Here is a 27,254-nt window from a genome sequence, read left to right as displayed (position 1 = left end):
AAAATGCCCGTCAAGCTTGCGCATGTAGAATGCTTCATACAAACCGAGATAGGTATGTACCTGGGTCTTAGCAACAGGATTGTCAGTGTCGGAGCTGCATACTGGAGCCGCAATCATGCAGTTCTCAGCCTTGCCGCTCTCGCTTCTGCCTCTTTGCGACCTTCTACCTCCCTTAAGAAGTCCATTCTACTGAGGTAGCCATCTCTTGCTTTGGCATGTACATCCAGCTCTTCCTTTAGCCCCTCAGCGTCCACATGTACTGCCCAGTCCATTTTACTCTTTTCCACCACGTTGAGCTTGGGCCCGGAGTGAGCGCCTGCTTCTGCACTCTGTTTGATCCAGGACGACTGGAAGGCGGCCAGATTGCTGAAATTAGGATCAAAGCGAGAAATCTTCCGAAGCGGCCTGTTGAGGATCTTGTTGTCCCCATCAAGCGTGGGTGCCTTTGCCGACCGTTGCTGTGCTAGCCAGAGCTGCGCTTCAGCGGAAGACTTGGGGACATTCTTCTCTTCGACGTGGACTTCGCCAGCAAATTTATAGGTGCGCTTGATAGTTATCATTTCTTCTGAATACATTGTCGGTACATTCTCCTTTTCCAAGTCTCCGTCTGTCGCGTTGGTCGACTGCTTTGCGATCGCTTTGTCGTCCAGTATGTCATTGCGCTCGTGTTGCACATGAGGTGGATGTAGTGGTTGTGGCTTGTTCATCTCCTCCCATATCTTGTCCACATCGATGGTGCTGCCCTTAACGGATGCCAATTTGTTTCTTCTTCGTTCCTCCTTCTCCTTTGTCCGCATGGCGCGTGTTCGGGCTCGCCATCCCTCCGACTCGTTACCACTCTCATTTTCATTGTTGTCCTGTTTTGGGCGCTTCTTGCGAGAGAATTTTTGCTCTTTGATTGTAGCCTCATCACCTGAGTCAAGTTCGGCGATGGGAACTGACTGAACATTCTCTATCTTCCGCCTCTTACGAGGTCTCTGAGAGATATCGCCCTCCTCGGTGCGGTCGTCTTCGGATGTGGAGGAGATGTCATCGTCGCCGACTTCATCTTCTTGAAAGTCGCTGTCGGCCTCTTCATCGTATTCATCCTCTATGGGAGGGTCAACGTCTAGGGATGGAGGCATCTGGTCGTCAAGGTGTGTGAAGCCCAAGGGGAGTATGGGATTGCGGCAGAGTGACTGCTGTTGTCAGCCATTCACGCTATTCCTCAAAAGGAATATTAGGCGAGCCCTTCGCTTATAACCGGAACTAGTGAGTAGGCATCCTCAGCAAAGTCGTTACTCTTCACAACTACATGCGTGAGATTCACATAACTTCAGGCCTACATCTACACGGCAGTCGGAAGCTGGGCTCTCTACCGCTGTGATTGGGCGTTCCTGAAGGTCATGGCCGACTCGAAAATGCATCTTCCAATGGCCTGGACTGTGTTTCCGACTGCTTCTCGATTCCATCCACTCACACGCTGGCCAGAAGCTTCTGCAGGTCGCACCGAGGACCCTTTTGTCGACATTGACAATAACTGCTCGACAAGCAATAAGCCGTAAGAGGCTTTGCGGACCAATCACCGACTCACCATTGTCCTGGCACTTGAGAAGCGAAAGCAACGTCTTGGCCGTGTGCCCGCTTTTCTTAAGTGACTTTGGGCATTGCTGCCATTGGTGATGGATGCTATCTGGATGCGGTGCCCTCGAAGATCGCCTGGATGAGGGGTTCCCACGTTGAGAAGCGACTACATATACTCATATGGAACCCCAAATATGTCAAGTTGCACCTTAGTCCCGTCTTCTGGACGTATCGTATGTCGCAAGACCCTTCTGTCGAGGCTGTCGGCCGTAAGACTATCCCTCGCGCATCATACCCTTTTCGGCAACATATTGGACAATGTCTGTAAGTATTCACAACTCCTAGCATAGTGCTAGTTTGTGGGACAGGGCGAGACTTACGTCCTTAGAAATGAAGGCGGATAGATTCATTGCTCAAAGCCCGCCCCGTTTCAAGTGTTACTGCTAACATAAAAGTCGAGGAGCTATGCGAGGATGAACGTGAATAACGAGAAGATCATAATCCTCGGCGACTTTCGATACCAGAGACATTGCACTTGACTTTCCCAGGTCTGAAAAGTGGAGAAAAAGCACTCGGTTGTTACGTCGCTCAAGATATCAACTCCTTTGAGATGCAGGTACCTTCGCACTACAATGATTGGCCGAACACATTAGGTGTAGGTATCCAACCTTACCATGAAGCTGGTAATAACTGTTTTCCAGTTCGACTCCACATATGAAGAGCGGGAGCCCATCGAACTCCGGGTTGAGGGAACAATTCCGCCATACGCTGCAGGCACGCTGTTTCGCACAGGATTAGGTCCAAGGATAGTCAGATCTACCGCCGGAAAGGAGTTCAAAGTCAATCACTGGTTCGACAACTTCTCTCAGGTACATCGCTTCCAGATTCATCCTCCAGAAGCAGGATCGCCGGTCAAGGTGACCTACAATTCAAGGTTGACGAGTGACGGGCTCATTGAGAAGATCCGAAAGACCGGTCAGCTTGAGGGCTTCACTTTCGCTGCGAAATACGATCCATGCAAATCCTTTTTCCAGAAGATGCAGTCGGTGTTCCACCAGCCATTAGTTCGTAGACCGAATGAGGTCAACGCAGCTGTCACAATGTCTGTGAACTTTCCTGGTCTATCTGGCACCGGCCAAAAGTTGAATGGGCCCCATAGCCCAAGCGAAAGAATCACTCTCTGCAACAAGACCGATGCCAGTTTCGTCCAGATGCTGGATCCTGAGACCTTGGAACCTGTGGGTATTGCTCAGCAGGATGTGCTCAACCCCGAGCTCAAAGGGCGCGCAAGTGGTGCGCATGCCAAGTCAGATCCTGCGGATGGTGATGTGTACAACTACAACCTCGACTTCGGGAGGAATGGCACGTATCGAGTGTTCCGCGCCTCAGCGTCGACGGGCAAGACTTCTATTCTGGCCACGTTCCAGCACACCGCAGCCTATATCCACTCTCTCTTCTTGACAGAGAACTACGTGGTACTGTGTGTGTGGAATTCCAGTTACAAAGGTGGAGGCGCCCCCATCCTGTGGACACAGAATCTACTTGATGCGATGACCTGGAACGATCAGCAGCCTGCAGCATGGTTCGTGGTCGACAAGAGAACCACTCCCGAAGGAGGCAAAGGTCTCATTGCCAAGTACGAGTCGGCGCCATTTTTCTGTTTTCACACCATCAATGCCTATGAACAGCCTTCCGCCCTTGAGGACGGCTCTGTCGACATTGTGGCGGATTTGGCTGCCTACGAAAATATGGACCTTTTGTACCGGTTTTATCTGGACAACCTCATCAGCGACTCACCAAAAGCCTCGACGTACATGAAAAGTCTCGATCCCGCGGTACGCCCGAACTACCGGAGATTCCGCCTGGCCTCGATCCCCGTTGACAAAGACCTTAAGCCGCGCAAGGCAATATTGGAGTACGAAAGCAGCAAGGAAGATGCCTTCGAACTTCCAACCATCAATTCCAGAAAGGTCACTAAGAAACATCGTTACATGTACGGAATTGTGGACACTGGTAAATCTACCTTTGCCGACGGTCTCGCGAAGCACGATGCAGAGACCCACGAGGTCAAACGATGGGCCAAGCACGGACACACTGCTGGTGAACCTATTTTTGTGCCATCCGGACAGAGTGATGACGAGGACGATGGTGTGCTCCTGACTGTGGTCCTCGATGGAACGGCGGGGAAGAGTTACCTGCTCGTCCTTGATGCGAAGACAATGCAGGAAGTTGGACGAGCTCACGTTGACGGGGCGCTTGGATTTGGGTTTCACGGACTTCATCTCAGTGCTCGACAACAGGGGCCTCACTTGGACGGCCTGAGCGTGTGAGGAAGAGCCAAGGGGTATCAATTACAGGCCGGTCTCGTAGATTATGTTGACCGGCGCTCTAAAGTCATATGGTATGCCTTTCTAAAGCATTGAGCCCATACGAGCGTGATAGATTTATTGATCGCGCATGATGTCAACTGGCGCGGAACAAGCTGCCGAGATAAAGTGACGACGTGGTGAACCCCGAGGCTGGTTGGGTGCTTGGGTGCTTGGGTGCTTGGAGCGGGTGTGCGTAGCTGGTGGATTGTGTGGCCAGCACTTGTAGGGTCCTCGTCCGCGCCATGCCAAACACCAAGGCATGTAAGCTCTATCTGGTGTGATCCTCGCACGCGGGTGCAGCATAGGGAGCTCGTGGTGTACTCACTCGTACAGTCAGCGTCCGAGAGTTGGTGTCGGGGCTGGCTAACTTTAGTGTGAAATCCCCGGATTTTCCGTCCTGGCGCAAGCAGGCGGTTTGACGTATTCATCTCAGCCTCGGCGTCTGGCAAACTCAATGCTTCGTGACGTAAGACATGGGTATAGCTCACAAGCCCCCAAAAAATGATGCACGCTACGGGCACAAGGTGCATCAGGCAAAGGCTTCCGCCTCTGAGAAAAGAAAGACGTAAGGACAAGCAGCACCAAATACCAAGGACCACCAGAAGAACACCAGCCATTTAATTACTGCTTCACCGTCACCACAAACAGACACCTACCAAACTCGCCCCTCCTCATCCCGGTAACTCGCTTTCCGACGTTCTTTTTTCGCTTTCGTTTGCGACATTCACTATTCGCGCGCTTTGCTCCTGTTACCAAAAAGACCACTTGCCTCAACTTCCACACTGTTCCGGGACATGGCCTTGAGCTAGCTATCATCGTCCTTGACTGCAAAACCTCTCAAACAACTCTCACACCTTCTGTTCTCTACCAGACACAGGTTCTGAATTTCTGTGCCGTCACATTGTGCTCACGCGACCGACTGCCACCACAGATTCGAGAACTGACCGCAACTTCGCCATGTCGATCACTGCTATCTACGACTGGCTAGGCCTCGAAAGTACTGCGCCGAATGTCAAGATTGCAAAACCACCCGCCTCATACTTCCAAGTTCTTCCTCCCTCGCCCAAGCCTGCGACCCTACCACCCCCTCCAGACAATCCGAGCTTCGCCCACCCATTCACGGTGCCGGCCGACATCTACAATGCGACCCTCTCTCCTCATGTGCCCATCACAGTTGCACTTGTGTACATGTCATTTGTCACTCTCATGAACGCGGTCAATGCGCAGCGCAAGTACAAACCTTGGGCATTGAGTAGAACAAGAGTGTTCAAGCTCTTTGTCATACTACACAATGTCTTTCTCGCTGTTTATTCAGCATGGACATGTGTGGGCATGGGGAATGCTCTCCGTTTGTGCTTGCCGTCTTGGAATGATTCACCGACTCTAGCCGACACCGTGGATGCGCTGTGCAAGCTTCACGGACCAAGAGGCATCGGGAATGCTGCCATCTACAATTCAACCACCACGGCCTGGACAATGACAAACCGTGCGTTCCACCTGGCGGCGGATGGATTGACTCCAGAAACAACAGATGTGGGTAGAATGTGGAATGAAGGATTGGCCTTTTATGGCTGGCTTTTCTACCTCTCCAAGTTCTATGAGGTCCTCGATACCTGCATCATTCTGGCAAAAGGACGTAAGAGTAGCTTTCTGCAGACATACCACCACGCAGGAGCAATGCTGTGCATGTGGGCTGGCATCCGGTACATGTCACCGCCCATCTGGATGTTTGTACTGGTCAATTCCGGAATACATGCTATCATGGTGCGTCAGATTCTTACCCTGAGCTTTATGGGATACTAACATCAAGCTAGTACACCTTCTACCTCGTCTCTGCACTCGGCATGCGCGTTCCGAAGTGGTTCAAACAGTCCTTAACCACCCTGCAGATCACACAGTTTGTCGTTGGAGCAACATATGCCTTCTTACATCTGTTCATTGCCTATCAGGTCCCTGTGAGCGTGGCATACACCTACTTTCCTGGGGAAGTCGCCTCAAAAATCGTGTACAGCATCCCGAGCGACCTTTCGGCCACAGTATCAAGCGCAATGGCAACAGCCTCGGCCGGACTTGGCGCATGGATGAAGAAGGTTGCTTTACGTGCCGCCGGCTATGAAGGACTTGCACAAAACGTTCTCAATGAACAAGGCGAGCCTTTTGGCGTTGATGCTGTTCATGCTGCAGAGGATTTGGTGGCCAGAGAGGAGATCAGGTTCCGGGATGAACTGCAATGGACACATTGTCTCGACACCAGTGGTCAAGTGTTTGCAATTCTTCTGAATTGCACCTACCTTTTGCCACTCACTTGGCTCTTTGGGCAATTCTTCGTAACTTCTTACCTGAAGAGACAAGAGCGGAGGCGCAGCAGTTCGGCAAGCGACATTGCTATCCGCGCCCGGCAAAGTCTGCATGATGCGTCAAAGGGTGTGGCACGCAGACTCAGTGAGGCTGTAGAAGAGATGCATCGCACCTCAGAAGACATTGGGAATGAAGACGCAATTATCGACACGGAAGAGATTCGAAAGGATCTTACCGAAGCTGCACAACGGGTGAAGAGCACTGCTAGACAAGGCTCGAAACAAGCTGCCTCGAAATTAAACACAGAGAAAGTGAAGGAGGAATTCAAGCGTGACCTGGAGACGATCAGAGAGAGTGCAAAGACGGTGACTGACAAGACCAAGACAGCAGCGAACAGCCAAACGGTAAAGGACATTGGTAATGTGGCTGCGGATAAGGTTAACGGGCTTACCAATACTGCCAAAGACACGGCAGATGTGGTGTCACAAAAGACCAAGGCCTTGTCCAGTACCACCACGTCGGAAGTAAAAGAATCTGTTTCGCAAACCGCGAAAAGCGTCACAAACACTGCGAAGGACGTGCAAGACTCCACGGCTGGGAAGGTAAAGGACACTACCGAGGTCGTCCAAAATGCCGCAACAAAGTCCTCCAAGAAGGCTAAGAAGGCAGCTAAGGCAGCAGAAAATCACGCTGCAAAGTCGGAGGATACTGGAGATCAGCATACCGAGGACATTAAAGATTTAAGGTGGCACGCTGACGCCTCAAGAGAAGAAAAGGCCCCAAACGGAAATGGCACCGGCGCAGGAGAGGCGACCGGTCAAACATCTCAACACAGCAATGATGAAACACGGACCGGCGAAACTGAGGAAGATGACAACGAAGAAGAAAGTAGCAAAGTTCAAGAAGGTAAGAGCTTTGCGGATGCTGTTAAAGAGTGAGGTCTTGAATGATGGATTCCGACATTCTATCAACATCACAATACAATCGCGCGACGACACCCGCCAACACGAATTCAGGTCAAAAGTTTACCAGGACAACATTTTCAGTGTCCCAGACCCGAACCTGTCATACCTTGGGGCTGTTGCGGAAAGTTGAAAGCAAAGTGCTGTAACCTTGTTGCTCGACCAATCTATTTGGCTGCTACAGCATCAATCTACATCAATACACTGGATGCTGGTTCAGTAAACCGGCCCGAGAGATGTTGTCATATCACACCCTGCTGCATCGAACAACTGGTCAAAGCTAGTGTCAAAGTGATAGACCTCGCAAGACGTGAGGATGCCATGTATCTAGATACCTTTTTAGCTTAAAGATTAGGTCCAACAATGTGTATTTCAAGAGCTCTATAGCCTCCATGATCATCCAGCCAGTATCTGGCCAGCTTCGACATTTGGTCCTTTTTTCGATTCGTCCAGATCTATGCTTTACGTCGCGGTCAACATCACTCGGTGTCGTGGTTTGACTCGCTTATTCGCGGTTGGAATATCCTCGGCTGACCTGCCTTGTCACTGACCGCCCGAACCCGCAGGGCCAAATTTCCAAGGTGCACACGAGCAGCTTGCGCCTTCATGGGAGCTGTTTCGTGGTGGCCCTATCGATCTTTTCCGCGTCTTGGGCGTTGTGAGTCCTTTGAGGGGGGTTCCGCCAGCCAACCATGTCGGCCTCATTGCCTGGAAATCGCGACCTACCCGCGTCTCAATATGACCTCTCCACGTATTGGGGTCGAGTCAAACAATCGGCGCAGATAGCTGATCCTAGGTGAGAAGACTTGCGGATGCACAGACTTTGTACTTGCCGGGGTGTGATATGTCCCCCGGCTCAGTGCTGAAGGTAGAATGAGCGTTGCGGACGGGGAGGAACGAGGCTCTGTCGAACTCGTTGACTGACGAGCCACTCCAGGACACTGTTCGTCTCCTCGTCGGGCCTCGAACAAGCCAAGCGACTGGTCACGTCCTACAAAACCGGCGAAGCGAAGACGATGACGCCTGAGATATGGAATGCAAAGAAGATTGTGGATTCCACACTCCATCCAGGTTCGCAGGCACACACACACATTCAGTATGGTAGATGTCGAAGTGGAAACTAATCGAAGTCAGATACGGGGGAGCCGGTGTTTCTCCCGTTTCGAATGTCTTGCTTCGTCATCTCGAACTTGGTGGTGACGGCCGGTATGCTGACGCCAAACATGACCGTAAGGACGCTCAATACCATCTAGAAGTGGCCGCGTTCGCTAACTGGGAGGGTGGTAATAAATAGACAGCCGGGACCGTGGCGTGGCAGGTCATCAATCAATCTCTCAACGTGGCAATCAACAGCGCCAACGCCAACAAATCGTCACCGCTCTCGACGAAGACGCTGGTCCAAAGCTATCTCCTGGCTGTGTCTGCCTCCTGCTCTGTGGCGGTCGGGCTCAACTCAATCGTCCCTCGACTGAAGCGAGTATCTCCGAACACGAGGCTCATCCTCGGCCGACTCGTGCCTTTCGCAGCTGTCGCCTCGGCCGGTGCTCTGAATGTGTTCCTCATGCGAGGCGAGGAGATTCGCCGTGGCATTGACATCTTCCCCGTGCAGTCAGACGCAGAGAAGGCGGAGCGGGAGAAGACAGGGAAAGAAGTTGCCAGCTTGGGAAAGTCTCGAAAAGCAGCAACGCTTGCGGTGGGCGAGACTGCCATCTCCCGTGTACTCAACGCTACGCCGATCATGGTCATTCCGCCACTTGTTCTCGTACGGTTGCAAAAGACAGAGTGGATGAAACAACGGCCGAGAATGGTCCTCCCGGTGAACCTGGGTCTGATTCTTACGACGAGCATCTTTGCTCTGCCGCTCGCGTTGGCAGCGTTCCCTCAGCGACAAGCGGTGAGTGCCAAAAGTCTCGAGAAGGAGTTTTGGGACAAAGGAGGCGTAGATGGAATGGTCGAGTTCAACAGGGGCATCTGAGAAGCAACGGCGCAGATGGCTATAGATTTCACAACTTTCACCAGGGTCAGGCCCGTTCACACGTTCTGCGAGGGCTTCGTTTTGCGAACAAGGACTGTGGCGCTGCACAACATGCTTGGGGAGTTCCGAGGAGACGAGCGAGCAACATACATGTAAAAGTACATACCGGTACATACCTATCAGACGCAGCAATGCGCAATAAATGGGAAGGACCAATATCCTGACGCTTGCTCTAGAAACGAAGAGAGAGAGTCAAAGGAGCAAATTCCCTACGGCCCGAGCTGGACACTGCTTATCCCGACTACATGACTAGTCTATTAGTATTCATACCCAGCTTGAACTTCTTCAGGTCCTGCGAGATACCAAACGTACTTCGTCCTGGAAAACCTGTTGAGGACAGGACACACTCCCAGCTCAATCCACTGGGCAGCATTGGGTGTCAAGGATAATCCCAACCTTCAGATAACTTGACTCAAAGGGGCCCGAGTGCCAATTCGACGTGGGCGAGTCCTAGCTAGTGGTCATGCAGCGTGCCTTGGATGGGTGAAAGTTCACGGAACCTAACATACAGTACCTGTACAGAGTCTGAGTGTTGGACTCGGTAGTGAAGGTCAAGTAGATACCCCGTAGATAGCTGTCGACGTATGGACTAAGGTAGTAAGTTGGGCAGATGTACGAGGACCCAGGGCGAGTAGAAGATTCCATTTGGCGCTGGCTCTGTTTAGCTAGGTTGGTAAGGATAATTGCCTGAACGGAACGCCAAGATTAGGGTGCTGTACGGTACCTACAAGTACTCGTACAAGGGCACTCATTCTCTACCTAGTAGGTAACTAACTACCGTGCCTAGTCAGAGGGGGTTTCTCGATCGATCGGACTTTGGCGGCTCCCGCGTTGATCCTTACCTGAAGTCAAAGTCACATTAACTTAAAGATTGATGTGTCTGATCTCAATTCGTATCCAAAGTACGGGTACGAGTAGTGCGTTGTGAATTGATTCAGTCGTATTGATTATCTACTTCGCATCATCTGGGAGACGAGAGAGATTAATCAACATTTGCCGGAAGAGATACATCGTGGCTGGTTTTTTTTTCACTCCAAGACTCAAACAGGAAACATGTCGCAAGACAACGACATTTCGGACAATGAGTCAATCGATTCCCAGGCCGAATGGGAGTACGATGAGGGCATTCCACAGGTCCAAGACCCTTTCATCCAGCGGTACATGGCTGGGCGGTCCGCGCTGATCGAGCAGGAGAAGAAGCAGCGGCACGATGTCATGTTCAAGAAGACCATGTCGCCGCTCGCGAAGCAGGCGGCCAAGATCATGGGTGCCATCCGCCGTCGGGAACTGCGCGACGTGTGGACGTCCGAGTTCGAGGAGAGCCTGATGGACGCCAACGGCGGCAACCTGTACCCGGGCATGATGTTCACGCTGGCGAGGGACCGCATTGAGAAGACGGACCTGTGGAAGATCGTCGAGAGGATGCCCAAGGGAGCGCTGCTGCACGCCCACCTCGAGGCCATGATCGACATCGACTGGCTTATCGACCAGGTGTTGGCCGAGAAGGGGATGTGCATTCTCACGGCGCAGGAGGGCGGCCTGAGCGATGCCAAAAAGCGCGAGTCGGCCTTCTTGGACTTCAGGTACTACGACGACGCCGAGGTGCAGAAGCTCAAAGGCGCCGGGGGTGGTGCTGCGGGTATCTGGACGACCGGCTACAAACCGCACACGCCGGTGCCGATCCGCGAGGCGCAGCGCACGTTCCCGGACGACGACACCACGTTCAAGAAGTGGTTGGCGAGTCGCTGCATGATCACGGCCGAGGAGAGTCTGTGTCATCACCATGGGCTGAACGCCATCTGGAGAAAGTTCCAAAGCACGTTCCTGGTCATCGGAGGAATGCTGTTCTACGAACCCATTTTCCGGAGAGCCATCCAGAGATTGCTCGGGCAACTCGCGGCTGACGGGATTACGTACGTCGAACTGCGCACCGCTTTCAAGTTTGAGTACAGAAAGACCGGGCAAACGAAGGCCACGCCGGGACGATTCGACACCTTCTTCAAGGAGCTGGGAGAGGAGCTGGACAAGTTCAAGGCCAAGCCGGAAGGGAAGAAATTCAACGGGGCCAGGATCATCTGGACCAGCGTGCGGAGAATGGACAATCGCGCCATCGCCGACGCGATGAAGGAGTGCATTGCGATGAAGACGAAGTACCCGCACCTGCTCTGCGGGTACGACTTTGTGGCGCAGGAGGACATGGGACGGACCTTGCAGGACCTCGTCCCCATGATCTTCTGGTTCAGAAAGCAGTGTGCCGAAGCCGGCGTCGACCTGCCGTTCTTCTTCCACGCGGGCGAATGCCTGGGCGACGGCGACGAGACGGACAACAACCTCTTCGACGCCGTGTTGCTGGGCACGAGGAGAATCGGCCACGGGTACTCGCTGTACAAGCACCCGCTGCTGATCGATATGGTCAAGGAGAAGAAGATTCTGGTCGAGAGTTGCCCGATTTCCAACGAGATCCTGCGCTTGTCGAGCTCGATCCTGTCGCACTCGCTGCCCGCCCTGCTGTCGAGAGGCGTGCCGGTGTCGCTGAACAACGACGATCCGGCCATTCTCGGGCACGGGAAGAACGGGCTGAGCCATGACTTCTGGCAGTCGTACATGGCTTTTGAGAACCTGGGTCTCGAGGGTCTCGGCACAATGGCGGAGAATTCTCTCAAGTGGTGTGCCATTGAGGACCAAAAGACCGCAGACTGGACGAAGAGTATCACAGACGGCTACATGGGCAAGGGCACCAAGGCCAGGTTGTTGCGGGAGTGGAGGAGCGAGTTTGAGAAGTGGTGTCAGTATATCGTTATGGAGTTCCCCTTGGAAGCGGACGACGATGAGGACGTGGATGATGGCGAAGACGATTCTGATGAGGATGACGAGGATGAGGACGAAGATGACGATTAAAGATGACTGAGGACATTTCACCAGATGATGCATTGCGGGATCATGTGCCAGAGGCTCAACCCTTGATGAAGTGGCACATTAGAGACGAACTTGGAACTGCATGTTAGCGTTTGTATGGGCTTGGGAAACTGCCTTTCTTTTCAACAGGCGGTGATGTAGAAGGCATTTGGAAGATGGCGTGATGTATTGCACAGCCTGGTCGGACTGTTGCTGGCGAGGCTGAGATGGACGATAAGATAGAGAGCGATTATGCTACATACCGGAGTTACTAAGTTAGGTCTATAGCAGGCGACTTAGTTGACAGTTAACGAGTCCTTAAACCTAACTAGGCACCTTAGGCGTGTTTCGGGCGTCGTGAGCCTTATCACTTGGTCTCCTGTGGTCATCTCGCAGGCTCACCAGGCGGCGCGTGCAGTGACATCTGCCCACCCCATGATCAGGGGCCCAGACGTTGTAGGCTCTCTAGGGCTCTCTAGGGCTCTCCAGGGCTCTCCAGTGCTCGTTCAGCCACTGTCCCTGTCATTCACTTCAGCTACCTACCTAGGGCGGTAGGCTCTCCAGGCTCTCCAGGCTCTCCAAGCTCTGGTTATCGCCCAAGCCTAGTGAGCCGTCATTATTACTTAATGGGTGTTCTTTGTTGCCTGGTTTCCCCGATTATCTGATCTGATGGATTTCTCCGCGCCTGCGTTTGGCCGAGACCCAACACAACACCCAACGCCATCACGACTACCGTTGTCACCACCACCAACACACTAACACCAACAACGCCCGTTCGTCGAGGCGAGCACTCTCCTGACAGTATTTGATCCAGAGACGGGAATCACAATTAACCACCCTTGTTCGTCTCATCGACGACCTTTTTGACCTTCGGGGTCTCCCTTCCTCCGCCGCCACCTCGCTGCTGCGGCCTGTGGTCTGCCGACCTCTGTATAGACGTCGTCATGATCAGAACACTCCCATAGACCTGACCGTTACTGGAAGGGGCCTCCTTTCTCTTCTCCTGCCGTCATCATGTCGTACTTTCTTCCTTCATACTTTCAAAAGAGGCTTCTCCGATATGCCCTGACCCGCCTTGATTTCATCGACTCGGACGAGTTGGACCTCGACAACCTAGGACTGACATGGGGTCAGCGGACTGTGGTGGAGTTGAGGAACGTCGGGATCAAGGTCAAGAAACTCATCGATATCCTCCACTTGCCTTCGACTCTCGACCTGACCCATGCCTCGATCAAGCACTTGCGACTCACATTACCCTCCGATCTCCATGCCAGCAGCATCGAAGTCGAAGTGGTGGGGGTGGAAATCGTTGTTGGAGTAAGATCAGAGCCACCGCAGGACAATGAGGCGGCACGATCAAAAGCGGGAAGTGCACCCAGCAGAACAGACCGTGCAAATCTCCCGCGGATACCTTCGCCAGCAATCCACGATCCCGGTGGTCGTCGCTCGAACAAAGGACTAGGGTCGCACTTGGAGGCATCACAGATCATCCCGACTTCCGAAGACCTGGCCAATTCGTTCCTTGAAGCCGAGTCGCCAAATGAAAGAGATGAACTCCAGGCTGCACTCGAGTCACAATCTCAGTACATGCAAGAGTCGGTGGCGTCGTCACAGGGTGAGGACGTCGGGCTAGGCATGCCGGGAGGATTGTCTCTGCCGACTTTCGTCGCCAACTTTTTCAAAGGCGTGGCAGACCGACTGTCGATCAAGATAAAAGACATCAATGTCCTTGTAGAGATGGATCTCCCACCCGGGGGTGCTTCGGCCGAGAGCATCAAATTCATGCTGTCGTTGGACACCATCGGGCTGGATCCTCTCCAGCAGGCAGATGTCCCTTCGACACGGTCAGACTCCAGACGAGCCATTAGATTGAACGAGCTTCAATTGTTTGTATTGTCAGAGTCCGAAACATTCTCGGAGATTTCTGGACTGGGTTCGCCCAAACTAAGCAGATCACGCCCTCGGCTTGCTCGCCCGAGTGATCAAGGTGACAGCAGCGATACTGCACAATCTGGCAGTGAGACTCTCAGTCAACATTCGTATCGCTCAAAGTCGTCGTCTGCTTCCTTGAACAATTCCCAATTGGGTCTGGGCCTTGACGATGCCTTGTTGGCCGAGTCTGGAATCTTTGAGCGACCGCGAAAGAGGCTTGATCGACGCGACTCATCAGGTACATCGACGCCAGTAGATAACCGGGCTCATGCAGAGGGCCTACTTTCATCTGTCAACTACGAGAGCGCCAAACATGAAGAATGGCAGACCGGTGCTGCGGAAGATCTTGAAGAGTCTAAAATGTTCACTCATGACGAAGCAGAGAGCATGTATATGAGTGCAGTGAGTGGCGGACCCGATATGCCAGGTGGTTGGGGTTGGTCTGAGCCTGAGAGACAAGATCGAGAAGTTCGAACCAGTGAACCTCAACAGCAAATTACGCGGTCTTTGGAAAGGACGGCCGAAAGTACTAGGAATTTGAACGAGAACAGTGGCACAGCACCGGACTCCGGACCCCTTCCCACGACCGAACCTGGGGCCTCGAGTGGTGAGAGCATTCTTGACGGCAATCTTTCCACGTTTTACCGATCTAGGATCCTACACTTGGACACCGTATGCTTGAAAGTACCCCAGCCGCATCAGCACGAGTCTATGGCAGAGGGTCAAGTGCGAGACATAGCGGCACGCCCTAGTCGTCCTTCCCAAGCCCGAACAACGCGATTAGGCTCATCAAGACTGGTTGAAAGCACATTTCTCAATGACACACGCCATCATGCAGCACTTCCTCCGGAACAAACTCCATCTGCTTTGTCACAAAATGCAATCCTAGGCGTTGACATCGGCGAAGTGACTGTAGACCTTGATATGAGGATCAGTCGAATTCTGATTAAGGCGACACAAGTCATTCTAGACATTCTTCCTAATGCCGGGGAGCAGGCCAAGCCACCAATCGGTGCTCCAAAGGTAGAATTACCGTCAGCCAGCCTGGGTAAGTTCGTCATCAATCTTTGTGAAGCAGTGCCGAGGAGGCCCCCAAGCGGCGCTGCTATTCAGACAATTGAAACCATGCTAGCGCATGAGACGACTCTCCTCAAGTTGGCTTTGTTGGCGATATCCTTCAGTCCTGTCCCAAATAGGCAACACTCCGACCGCCTCTCAATCTCAAAGATCTCTATGACTCATGGCGATAGGGATGTTATGTCGTTTGTCGATTCGATCTCTGTTCGAGACTCGATAGCTTCAAGTTCCATGCTGAGACCGCATGATCTAATCGCCACCGTGACAGAAAACCGGTACGAGGTGCAAATCAAGCCTGTGCATGCTGTGGTCGATCTTCTGGTCATAGACGATGTGCTCAGCAAAAGCGGTGGATTGAGCTCTCTGCTGGACCTTGGCAATTCAATCGTCTCGACGCAAACTGTGAAGGGCTCTGCGGCCAAGACCGCAGCTGTTGTCAAACCACGGACGGTTAGGTTCGACGATCCTCAACGAAGAACGAGAGCCAACAGCGATCCCACATCTACCCTGCCAAAAATAGATGTTCGCGTATCTGGCGCACTCCTAGATCTTATCGGCTCCGAGTCCACGTTACAAGTAAGAACCTCCGCTGTCAAAGCAGCATATCGCCAAAACAATGTGCGACTGGTGATTGATGGTGCGGCTGTCGAGGGGCCACTCCTTCCCGGCTCTGGGAGTCGTGGCGATGTGTATGCAAAGATTCGTAACGTCGAGTTGCGCTATTCGGATTCCCCGGACGATGATGACCTGGACAGACTTCTTTCGGTCATAACACCCTCCGGAGACAAGTATGACCAAGAGGACGATATCATGGTCGACACTTTACTACGCCAGCGGCGAAAGGGAGGTGTATTGCGGTTGTCGATTGGAGACCTACAAGCCGGCGCCGTCGGCCTGCGTTGGCTGCCTCATTTGAGCAAGGTGGCTGACGAGATTTCTAAGCTCTCATCAGTCACGAAATATCTCCCAGAGGATGACCGACCCGGTATCCTCACCTTTGGCCTGATCAAAAAGCTAGACTTCAAGTTTGAGGTGGATGAGAAGCTTGGTCCTCTCAAACTAGAGGCTGAACTGCTTGAGGGTGCACATATCAACGTACCTTCGCTGGCTGCCGCTCAAATTGCTAGCTGGACTCTTACGCGAGGGGAAAAGGACTTGTTGATTACCGAAGTTATCTCACAGAGCCGGAGCGTAATGGGCCCTCCGATGTTCATGTGTCGTTTCATTGCAGACGAGATGGAACCTACTGTTCGTATGAAACTGTCCAATACTTGCTTTGAGTACAAGGTTCCAACTGTTGTGGCCTTGTCAGAGTTGGCAGAACACCTGAAGTCTCAAATTCCGACTCCAGTACAAAGTCCCCTGTCACAGACTTCGAGCTTCTCATCTAGCGGTGGTGACGCAAGAGGTCTGGCGCGAAAGGTTCAGCTCTGTCTTGCTTTCAGAGATTCCGCTATAGCACTGAATCCGGATGGAGTTCCCGCAAAAGGATTATTTGTCCTGACCGACGCTGTAGTACGACACCAACCCGAAAAACACAGCTCAGCAAACACTCTTGATATCAAGAAGGCCTCCCTACTGATCATCAATGATTCTTCGACGGTCGGAAAAGACTCAGAGAATGTCGACCACAAACTCTTCTTCGAAGAAAATGACCAGGTTCAACAGTTGACCAAAGCTGGTTTTGTCCCTGTTGGCTCGATGTCATCCGCATCTGCAGTAATTAAAATCACCGAAGAGAAGCACCAGACTCACGTGGACGTTGAATTCCGTAACAACCTCCTTTTCCTTGAAACATGTGCTGATTCCACTCAAACAATGATTCAGATCTTGAGTGGTCTTTCTCCGCCGACGGCACTCCCGAAAATTGCGAAGTATCGTACCGAGATCGTCCCGATTCAAGATTTGCTAGCCTCGTTCACTGGCAACGCTTTCGTCTCCGAGCCCGGCCCGGAGCTTGGCCTGCAGGCATCGAGGATGACCGCTGACGGCGCGTCTTTCAGTGGGAGCTCCGCAGGAGAGGACGACGATGACGACCCTGACTTTGCGCGGGACATGTACGGAGATGCTGAGGATGCGGACGATGAAATGACAGCTAGCCACGTGGAGTCTGATCTGGGCCGTTCCGCCATGTCCGGATCCATACACGTCGCTCCTGTTGACATAACAGGCTCTGAAACTGGTGATTCGAGTGAGAGTATCATGATGCATAGTCTGCTGGATTTTCGAACGGATCATTTCGCTGCCGAAACACAGGTGGGCGGAACTGCTCATCGTTGGAACTCGGAACAGAACACATACGGTCTTGCAAGCAATACACTCTTCGCCCATTCCCCAGTCAAAGTGCGCGTTCGTGACGTTCACGTCATATGGAACCTTTTCGATGGGTACGATTGGCAAAGCACTAGAGACACAATTTCACAGGCAGTTAGGGACATCGAGACAAAGGCCATGGCAAGACGACCTCGAAGTAGAAGTCGCACTGCCGGCGCGGATGACGAGGATGAATCAGTCATCGGCGATTTCTTGTTCAACTCGATTTACATTGGCGTTCCCGCCAACAGGGATCCGAGAGACCTTACGAGCGCCATCAATCATGAAATCGACGACATGGTGAGTGAGACTGGTAGCTACGCTACTGGTACGACAATAACAGCTGCCACCTCACGTCGCCATTCTGGGACCATTCCTCGGCAGAAGAAGCTGAAACTGAGACGGAGCAAGCATCACAAAATGGCATTTGAGCTTGAAGGGGTATCGGCAGATTTTGTGGCATTTCCTCCAGGCAGTGGCGAAGTCGAAAGTTCGGTCGATGTTCGCATCAGAAAGCTCGAAATATTCGACCATATTCCAACTTCGACCTGGAAAAAGTTCGCCACGTACATGCAGGATGCAGGAGAACGAGAAGTGAACACTAACATGGTCCACATTGAACTTCTCAACGTCAAACCCGTTGCAGAACTATCAGCCTCGGAGATGGTGCTGAAAATCACCGTTCTTCCTCTGAGGCTTCATGTTGATCAAGATGCACTGGATTTTCTGAGCCGCTTCTTCGAGTTCAAAGACGAAAGCACACCTCCTTCCAATGCTCCATCGAACCCGCCGTTCTTACAGCGCGTGGAGGTGAATGCTGTGCAGTTGAGACTGGACTTCAAACCTAAAAGGGTTGACTACGGCGGGTTGCGCTCCGGGCGGACAACTGAATTCATGAACTTCTTCGTGCTTGACCGGGCGGATATGGTGCTACGAAGGGTCATTCTGTATGGAGTTTCAGGATTCGACCGGCTGGGTATTATGCTCAACAACATTTGGACCCCGGATGTCAAACGCAATCAACTTCCTCGTGTTCTTGCCGGTCTTGCCCCTTTCCGACCCTTAGTGGATGTGAGCAGCGGAGTCAGAGATCTTATTACTGTTCCCATTCGCGAGTATCGAAAGGATGGCAGGTTGGTGAGAAGCATTCAGAAGGGAGCGCTTGCCTTTGCGAAGACGACGGCAACCGAACTCGTCAATCTTGGTGCCAAAATGGCCATTGGTACACAACAGGTTTTGCAAAACACGGAAGGCCTCTTCGTGTCAGGGGAGCAGCTACTGGATCCAGATGCAGACGACGAAGGTACAAAGCATATCTCGCTGTATGCCGACCAACCTGTCGGCATAAGGCAGGGTTTGAGGACTGCATACAGCAGTCTAGAACGGGATTTGCTACTTGCAAAGGATGCAATCGTGGCAATACCCGGTGAGGTGATGGCCAGTGGCAGTGCCAAAGGTGCAGCTGCAGCGATATTGAGGCAGAGCCCAACCATTATTTTGCGACCGGCCATTGGAGCCTCGAAGGCGGTCGGGCAGACACTCATGGGCGCAGGTAACATGTTGGACAAACAAAACCTGAGGAGGATGGACGAGGTAAGTCGCTGTCGATCTCTATTTCGAGCACATTTCGTCCTTGCTAACTTTCTCTTCAGAAATATAAACGTCATTAATTGTGCATCCCAATAGGGTTTCGATGAACCAGTCATGCGCCTTTGAGAAAGACGCCGACATGGGGCTAGAGATGACACTTCTGCGTTTTCAGCATTTCAGCATAGCGCAGGTGGGCATTGGAAAGTGCACGGTAAAGAGAAAGCATTGATCTCCGATTGTTTATGTGCATCATAAATTGCTCATATGACGAATTGATTGACCTGAGACGACTGAAATGTGCCATGACCACGAATTACATTAACATTGAACGAGCACCTGAGTATAGCAACTTTCCTCCTTAGTCTAAACATTTGGCACGGCGTGGGTGGGTGGAGGAGCGGACAGCACTGCCTTTGGGTATATTTTTTTCTTTTCTCGTTCAGTAGTGTTTTTTCGATCCAGACTATCATGTACAGACGAATTGCAATCTATCCAATTTCTAAGTCTACGCCGCGATTACGCTAGACATCGACCTACCTTTGGTGAGCTGACTAGGCGCATGCACCCAGATTCGCTGGAACCAGTCTCCAAGACAGACCCTGATTCTGTTGCCGCGGACTGAGCATGAGGCCTACGACGTCCTCCTGCTGCCGACGGTACTGTATCGTTCGCGGTCCGAAAACACGAGAGTAGTCCGATTGCCGCGGTCGCGCAGACCGTTGACCCTGACCATCCTCGTGGGGTGCGTAATATGTAAAGGAAGACCGAGATGTTCGTCTGCCCGAACGCAGACTTCTCGGGGAGGTAGATGTGCTCAGATCCTGTTCCGGGTCTCCAGTTGTTTCGTGTTCATAGGGGATCAGGCGGGGACTGCACATCGGTAACAGAGCACGTCGGGCAAGAAGTCGAATGCTGCCACAAACACTCACCACTCTGAGCCGCGAGGTTAGACCAGCTCCTCTAGGCTGCGAGTCGACCCCTTTGTGTTCAACATTTCCTTCTTGCGGTTAACGGCGCGTCATCGTAGCTCGAGACTCTGAGCTGGGATGCGGAGTTCCAACACAGCTATGGTGTGACAGCCCCGTGACCCAAGCGCGATCCTCTTTGCCTCCACCGAGGCTGTGGGACGGTTGAGACTGAAACGGTTTGGGAGAAGTGTCGTCAAGCGTTGTGTGGTAGAGGGAGATGCAGTGGCTGTGCGAACCGGCGAGGCGCAGCCGAGTTCCCATCTCGACTGTGATTGGCCCCAGTGACGCTCACAGCCTTGCGATCCTTTACGTGGTCCGTTACGAGCTGCCCACAGACTCGCACTACAGCGCATGCGCAGCTCGAGACACGAGACAGTGAGGATCAGAGACTGGCATCAGCGCCTGATGAAGGGGTGGAACCGGGGCATGGAGGAAGGCTGGATCGCCTTGTATGATTATGCCTAGGCGTACTCGCGGCATAAATCGCTGGGGCATTGCGTGGGTTCATGGGTTATGCGAGATGGAAATGAAAGAAAGCAAAACGCAAACATTGTATAAAGAACGTTCATCCACGGACTGGCCCAGCCAAGGGTCCATTTTCTCATTGAATAACCAAAGAACAACAAGACTTTGACTTTTCCCTCCAAAGCCAGTACAAACACGCGCGACCCCAACAAACAAACGCGGGAAAGCAGCTTCCTTCACCCACACAGACACAGGCACAAAGAGAACAATCACTGCCTGAGGCTTTATACGGCTCAGTCAGTCACCAATTTTTCAAGATGGCGAACCCCATCCTCCTCTCTCGCGACTCCTTCCACTCGCACCATTCAGCAGCATCGTTATCGCGATATTCCGGCTCAAACATGACTTCGCTCATGAAGAGACTCTCCAGGCGATCAAGCAAGCCATCCAACCCGTCATCCTCACCAGCAGCAGCGTACGGTGCTTCGATTAACCCATTCTTCACGCCCATGCCCACCAGGAGACCACCTCCTGCTCGCCCAAGCGGTGCACCACCTCCTTACTCTGCCGCACCACCTTACAGCCCAGCCGACCTCTCCGCACCGGTCCAAGTGGCGGAAGATTCTCCGTATTCGTTCCTGGGCGATTTCGACACCATCTTCCTCATCGACGACAGTGGGTCTATGGCCGGCCGGAGCTGGCGAGAGACGTCGGCAGCCATCGCGGCCATTGCACCCATCTGCACGACTCACGACGCCGACGGTATCGACATCTACTTCCTGAACCACCGAAACCCGAACTCTCCGATTGGCGGATACACGAACGTCACCACCACCGAGATCGTCCAGACGCTGTTCCAGCGTGTACGGCCACTCGGCGGCACGCCCACAGGCACTCGGCTCAATCAGATCCTGAAACCGTATCTTGCAGAGGTCGCGGAGTCGATGGAGAGACAGGCGCATGGGCACGGAGCGACGGTCAAACCACTCAACATCATTGTCATCACCGACGGCGTGCCGACCGACGATGTCGAGAGTGTCATTGTCACGGCGGCGAAGAAGCTGGACTCATTCGGCGCAGAACCGTGGCAAGTGGGAATTCAGTTCTTTCAGGTGGGAAGGGAACCTGAAGCGGCGGAGAATCTGAGAGAGCTGGACGACGCGCTGAGTGAGCAATATCACATCCGGGACATGGTCGACACGGTGCCTTGGGGAGGCGAGGACGGTGCAGAGTTGACGGCGCAGGGTCTATTGAAGGTGTGCTTGGGCAGTGTGGTCAGACGGTTAGATCGGAGGGCCGCTTGATGATCAACTAGCAGCGAGGAGAATGAGCAGCGGCAGGGCTGGCGTGGTAATCTTCTACTGTAATGTTCAGTGTATATTTTTATCCCTACCATTATTTCATTTCGAGAACAAAGACATGATGAGCACCTTGTGCGCTTTCGCTTCGGTTCTGGCTTCGTACGAGGCGAACCGGGAAATTCGGCTTGACAGCCACGTCTCATGCCTCTGACATCGGGACCATGTGTCTGGGACAGGTCAGATTTTCTTATTTTTGTAATTGTAGGTAAGATAGGTTACGAAGATGGGAAAATCCACCATGTCGAGAACTCGGTAGACTTCACGAGTCAGCAGAGAAAAGCGCCTTTGTCGGTTGGGCTTTTGGCAGTGGCTTTTGCTTTGCTTTCAGAGGTACGAGTACATATATTCTGCCCTCTGTAAGTGGTCTCAGTATCGGTGATAGTGGTTGTACAAAGGTCAGGGAGTCCGCGGTGCCTCGTTGCCCTCCGTCTGAACAGGCAAAAACACAAACTTGGAGTTCGCCATGACAAGGGAAGTTGAAAAGTTTTGACAAAGATGGTTTGTCTCAATCCCGGGACAAGTGTGAAGTGTAGTTAGTAGACAGAGGTCACAGCCCTGGATCCCTGAAGCGCGGGTTTCATCTTTCTCGATAGGCGACGTCTCGGTTCCCCCTCTCCCAAAACTCCGGTACTGGTCAGCTAGACAAGGTACTGCACTGTACTCATGGACGTGGTGGCGCAAGAGACGTGGAGTCGGGTCCAGATTGGAGGCGAGCGCCGTGAGGTGGTGATTTGAAGATTTTTCCGTCTCTCAATTTGCGCTCTCGGGTTAGCACGAGCGACTAAAAGGATCTACGGAGGACAAAATGGAGCCCGAGTTGATTGTTACAATTTATCGTCCCGCCAACCTTCAGCTCACAACAGGCTTTTGGTGTGGTCTGTACGGCAAACAACTCACCAAGTCACCAGTGTGCTCCCGTACGAAGGAACTCCCTCTCGAGTCTACAGTAACTAAGTTAGTACTTTGTTGTGAGACGGATCCTCCTCCGTCCTCTCTCCCCCCTCCCCCCCCCCGACCACCCCGTCTATCTGGAATCTCGCTCGCTTCGCTGGTGCCCAAGACACAAGTTTGTACAGTACAGGTAAAGTACCTCGTCAACCCCTTGTCCAGCAGCGCCATCGGCCCATCGCACCAGACCCTCGTCCCTGTTCCTTCCTGGTGCCGCCACGCGCCGTCTTTTCAGCTCCGGATGTGCATGTCTCTTCATTGACCAAAACTTCCATTGTCCACATGGTGCTACCTGACGTGTATCTTACCGTGGCCGTCGATGAGAGGGGAGTGATTGACTTTGTGACAGCGGATTGATTCCTTTCCCCGTCTCCCTCGCAATGCCTGTGCATATACTCCGTACAGTACGTACTAATGCGCCATGGTCCTGGTCGGCTGGCCGTGCTCCCATCCTCTGACGGTGATGGCTCTCTCTCTCTCTCTCTCTCTCTCCCCTTCTCATGTCCTGCTTGACGTCCACACCCTTGTACCCCGTACCGTGATACTCCGACCTCGGGACTAATAAATAAATCTATTCTCGTCCGCCCATCTCACCCCGTCCCGCGTCTATCTACGACCACTCCATAACGCTTTTACTCCGTATGCGGTCTTCACACGCCCACGACATTCATTCTCGGCATCCTGTACACACGGCCTCAGCCTCACGCACTTCGACTCCTCTCGAACCACCTCGTGCGAGGACCAGCGGCTCCGACCAGTCAGCGTCCTTCCCGGCTCTACGACGTGCTGTTGGTCGAAACCCTCCGAATCGCCGCAACAGCAAGCGCCCGGCCCCCAGCGATCCCTCTTACCCTGCAATCACCTCCATCAAGCGCCTGCCGCAGGACACCGACAGCTACACGGGGCCTCGTTCGCTGCGACTCTCTATCCCAGCATCTCGTCGTCTCGACATCAAAACAAGCGCCGTCAATGTGCTGCTGTTCAACAGCTCGAACACGTTCCTGACGTGCCCTCTGCCCCGTTTCAGCACAGGCTCCATAGTCTCCACCATGGTACAATCATGCTCACAGTCACGCATCCCGCTGGACGGGACGTCCTGAAGTCGGCCTGAGGTTTCGAAATAGCATCCAATCTGAGGTTGTCTGCAGTGCCTGGTAGACGTGGTGTCACCTTTGCGAGGGCCAGACTCGACTATAATTCTCCGTCCACGCACTCCTCAAGTTGCAGCTGCTCGCCCGTGCCGTCTGTTGTCTACCAGCTGGACTGGACTACAGATTGGAGATCGTTTGTTTGCCTTCTTTCCGACCTGTCTTGATCGACCAAGGGTTCTCTGCAGGCCGGACGACCACGGAAAACTACCTCGCTCTCACGGGCAGCTCACAGAAGTCGCTGGTCGGTGGCCAGGCCAGAGACAACACATCACCCTCCTGGAGAGCCCTTCCTTACATAATCTGTTCCACCAGCATGGCTCCGACAACCCTCGTGACCTTTTTAGTGTACGTTGGCCTCTTGTTGTTCTGTGGAAAAGACAAACTAACTGCGTGCAACAGCCGCGTGCCTCCTTCGACGAGGTCAGTGAGCCTGTATGGTTCCTGGGACAACTTCTCCACAGCCTATCCCATGCAAAAGGATTCCCGCACGGGCCCAGAGCACTGGTCCGGGTGCCATAGCTTTTCCAACATTATCTGCGATGGCGACAATCAGCCGATGGGAATCCCTAGGGACGGCGCCCTGAAGATGGGGGGCACCTACTGGTATTATGTATGACTGCTTGACCTCCTCCTCCTCCTCCTCCTCCTCCTCCTCCTCCTCCTCCTCCTCCTTCTCCTCCTCCTCCTTCTCCTGGCTGTGTTGACAAACAGCTCACCCTTTCTGCAGTACAAGTTGGACGACGATATCGAGTTTCACAATTCCGCCGAGCATTCGACCACGGCTTGCCCTCTCCTTCCGGGCCAGCTGGTCAACGTCCTGAACGTCCCTCTGGCCATGAGCAGCAGTCGACCGCGAAACGATAGTGTCAGCTCTACTGGCTCCGAGTTTCGCACAATGAATCCTTCGGACAGATTCATGAACCCCAGGCCGGTGCCGGCGAAGCCGTCGCTGCCGAGGCTGAAGACATCACCAACGTTTCCTCCTCAACAGTCCTGGTCGTCGGGGAGCTCTCCAGTCAGCGCCGACTTTAGGAGAGGGAGATCTGCTTCTTCCCGGGGTTCGTCACAGCCGGGGAGTGCCACGACTTTGAAATTTGGAAAGTCGACAAAGAAACCCTCGCTTGAGGTGCTCAACCGATCACTCTCTCGAGGCAGCAACCGATCAGCTGGCTTCATCGGCGCCATCCGCGCTTTGAAATCACCACGGATACCAAGTCCCGACACTTCGTTCGATCGAGGACGACCAGAATACAGTCCGGCCACCTTTACGACGAGGGGAGGTTCTCAGCGAGGTACAACACCAAGGACGCCGACAAACGAGACCAGGAGTTTCCTCGAGTCGGACGAGCTTTCCTCGCCTGGTCCGTCGAGGGAGCTTGCTCTGCGAAAGGACGTTGATATTTGGGTCGAAGGTTCCGCAACGGTGGCAATCTCCTCCTTTTCCCAGCATCGAAGACAGCGCTCCCAGTCTCGAGAACCGTCATCCTTGCGCAACCCTTTGTCACGGGGTAGTACGCCGGAACGAAATCCTTTGGAGCAGGCCACCACTCCATACCGCCCCTTGGAAACGCTGAAAGAAGTGGCGTCTCCAGCAACCACGCCCGGTCAACCATTAACAGCGGTCAAAGTTGAAGTTCATCACCGCATTGATGAACCACAAGCGCCGCTCGACCTGGAGAAACGCTTACCTACCCTGCCAAACACCCCGTCTTCCGTATACCCCCCAAGTAGTGTGGATGGCTCTCCTAGCGACCAGCACCGAGAGGTTGACATGCAACATCTCAACAGCCGCTTCAGCAGCACCACTATCGAGACAGGATCTCATGTGGATAGTTACATCAACAACGACCGGAGCCACTTCTCTGATTGGACCTTGAGTACAACCCGGATCTCGCCTCGGTCGGAATATGCATCTAGTATTCTCGATTTTGAGCCCATGAGTCCTCCTTTGGAGTCGGAATTCGAGTATGGTGACTGTCAATCGATCGAGGTGATTGATCCAGTCACCAACACTCATGAGTGGAAGTCGTCAACACATGCAGAACCCAGTCAGGATGGCATGCCTACTGCACTCAGCATCTCAACCCTCAGTTCTGTGGCTTCTTCAGCGATACCCAGTGCCCACGTCGATCTAGATAGCGCTAGAGAGCCAGACTTTTCCTGGGGCAAATTTCAGCACTATAGCCTCCCGACGGAAGACGGGACATCCGGGGTCACTGTCAAACCGGCTGTGGCAACGGAACAAGTGGCCCCGTTGGTTGTCGGTGAGCATAATCGACCGACTGAGTTTCCGACTCAGGGTGTGGCACTCAATGGTTCAGGACTGCCACATTCTACAGACATGCAGGAACTGCTGGATGAACTGAGCTATCTGAGTGGTTTGATCCGGCAGCATTGAGTACATACCAACCATGTCTGAAGTGTCTTGACCGACAGATATCTCTCCACGAAGGCTCGAGAAAACGATGTGGCTTCGTCGGCTTTGCTGAATTCTGAAAACCCAGTTTTTAACCTTTTCGGTGATACCAAAATTTGACAGCGTTACCTATATCTGTAGGGCCCGGCATGTTGGGTGGTAATTGTGAATTTGACGAGACGTGATGAAGAATGAAGCAAGGATGGGAGGATCACTGTACTACAGGTGTAATGAATTTGTTTCCAAGTTTAGGACGAAATGTGCGCAAAAATAGAAGAGCACAAGGCCACTAGTTAGTGGCATTGCCTATGTCTCTTTCCTGAATCGAGGATATTGAAACTCCATTGGCGAACTAGTTGTCTCGCGCTCTTTATGAACGTAGTGACAGGTTTGGGGGAATGTGGTCAACGAGATTGCTGAGGGTTTCATGTGTGTGTAGATTTGTGAATGAGGTTGATGAAGTTTTAGAGTTGACGGTTGGGGAAAAAGGCTTGGCCAAAGGTCTTGCAAGTCTGGGAGTCTGGGACATGCGTGTCTCTCTATTACGTCCTTCCGGTGAAATATTTACCTCGTATGTATTTTCCCGCGCGCCGTGCTTTATGCCCACGCTCACTCATGTTGAAGAGGTGAAGGATTCAAACGAATGAAAGGGGGGGTACTGGCGAGGGAGGTCGTCGGTTAAAAAACACGTACCTACCGACCTACCTCACCTAGGTAGTAAACTACTGTGTACGGCGGTCCCGGTTATTTTACGCGTCGATTCAACACGCAATTTGAGGCGACGAGGACAACGAGACACGAGGCGGCGGGCACACACACACACACACACACACACACACACACACACAAACACACACACACAAACACACACACACACACACACACACACACACACACACACACACACACAC

At 52.9% G+C, this 27,254-nt stretch overlaps 8 protein-coding genes across 8 annotated transcripts; 7 read left to right on the top strand and 1 right to left on the bottom strand.

Moving 5' to 3' along the window:
• Positions 1-113: 113 nt before the first annotated feature.
• On the bottom strand, positions 114-1,124 carry PV08_03199 (uncharacterized protein; the record flags this gene model as incomplete). Its single annotated transcript, XM_016377556.1, has 1 exon — positions 114-1,124. One exon carries the CDS (start codon positions 1,122-1,124, stop codon positions 114-116), a length of 1,011 nt encoding a protein of 336 aa, XP_016239126.1.
• A 1,113-nt stretch (positions 1,125-2,237) lies between these two features.
• Positions 2,238-3,893, top strand: PV08_03198 (uncharacterized protein; the record flags this gene model as incomplete). The annotated part of the gene is made up of 1 exon (XM_016377555.1): positions 2,238-3,893. One exon carries the CDS (start codon positions 2,238-2,240, stop codon positions 3,891-3,893), a length of 1,656 nt encoding a protein of 551 aa, XP_016239125.1.
• Positions 3,894-4,889: 996 nt separating this feature from the next.
• Positions 4,890-7,168, top strand: PV08_03197 (uncharacterized protein; the record flags this gene model as incomplete). The annotated part of the gene is made up of 2 exons (XM_016377554.1): positions 4,890-5,696; positions 5,747-7,168. 2 exons carry the CDS (start codon positions 4,890-4,892, stop codon positions 7,166-7,168), a joined length of 2,229 nt encoding a protein of 742 aa, XP_016239124.1.
• Positions 7,169-7,884: 716 nt separating this feature from the next.
• Positions 7,885-9,167, top strand: PV08_03196 (uncharacterized protein; the record flags this gene model as incomplete). Its single annotated transcript, XM_016377553.1, has 4 exons — positions 7,885-7,988; positions 8,130-8,263; positions 8,327-8,421; positions 8,487-9,167. The coding sequence occupies 4 exons, from the start codon at positions 7,885-7,887 to the stop codon at positions 9,165-9,167; spliced, it is 1,014 nt and encodes a 337-aa protein (XP_016239123.1).
• A 1,113-nt stretch (positions 9,168-10,280) lies between these two features.
• Positions 10,281-12,125, top strand: PV08_03195 (uncharacterized protein; the record flags this gene model as incomplete). The annotated part of the gene is made up of 1 exon (XM_016377552.1): positions 10,281-12,125. The coding sequence occupies one exon, from the start codon at positions 10,281-10,283 to the stop codon at positions 12,123-12,125; it is 1,845 nt and encodes a 614-aa protein (XP_016239122.1).
• A 1,011-nt stretch (positions 12,126-13,136) lies between these two features.
• Positions 13,137-19,130, top strand: PV08_03194 (uncharacterized protein; the record flags this gene model as incomplete). The annotated part of the gene is made up of 1 exon (XM_016377551.1): positions 13,137-19,130. One exon carries the CDS (start codon positions 13,137-13,139, stop codon positions 19,128-19,130), a length of 5,994 nt encoding a protein of 1,997 aa, XP_016239121.1.
• A 1,654-nt stretch (positions 19,131-20,784) lies between these two features.
• On the top strand, positions 20,785-21,771 carry PV08_03193 (uncharacterized protein; the record flags this gene model as incomplete). Its single annotated transcript, XM_016377550.1, has 1 exon — positions 20,785-21,771. The coding sequence occupies one exon, from the start codon at positions 20,785-20,787 to the stop codon at positions 21,769-21,771; it is 987 nt and encodes a 328-aa protein (XP_016239120.1).
• Positions 21,772-24,240: 2,469 nt separating this feature from the next.
• On the top strand, positions 24,241-26,325 carry PV08_03192 (uncharacterized protein; the record flags this gene model as incomplete). Its single annotated transcript, XM_016377549.1, has 3 exons — positions 24,241-24,272; positions 24,327-24,537; positions 24,655-26,325. The coding sequence occupies 3 exons, from the start codon at positions 24,241-24,243 to the stop codon at positions 26,323-26,325; spliced, it is 1,914 nt and encodes a 637-aa protein (XP_016239119.1).
• Between the last annotated feature and the right edge of the window lie 929 nt (positions 26,326-27,254).

The sequence above is a fragment of the Exophiala spinifera genome (assembly GCF_000836115.1).
Source record: "Exophiala spinifera strain CBS 89968 unplaced genomic scaffold supercont1.2, whole genome shotgun sequence".
In the NCBI taxonomy this organism is placed as follows: Eukaryota; Fungi; Ascomycota; class Eurotiomycetes; order Chaetothyriales; family Herpotrichiellaceae; genus Exophiala; species Exophiala spinifera.
This window is presented reverse-complemented; position numbering and strand designations above follow the sequence as displayed.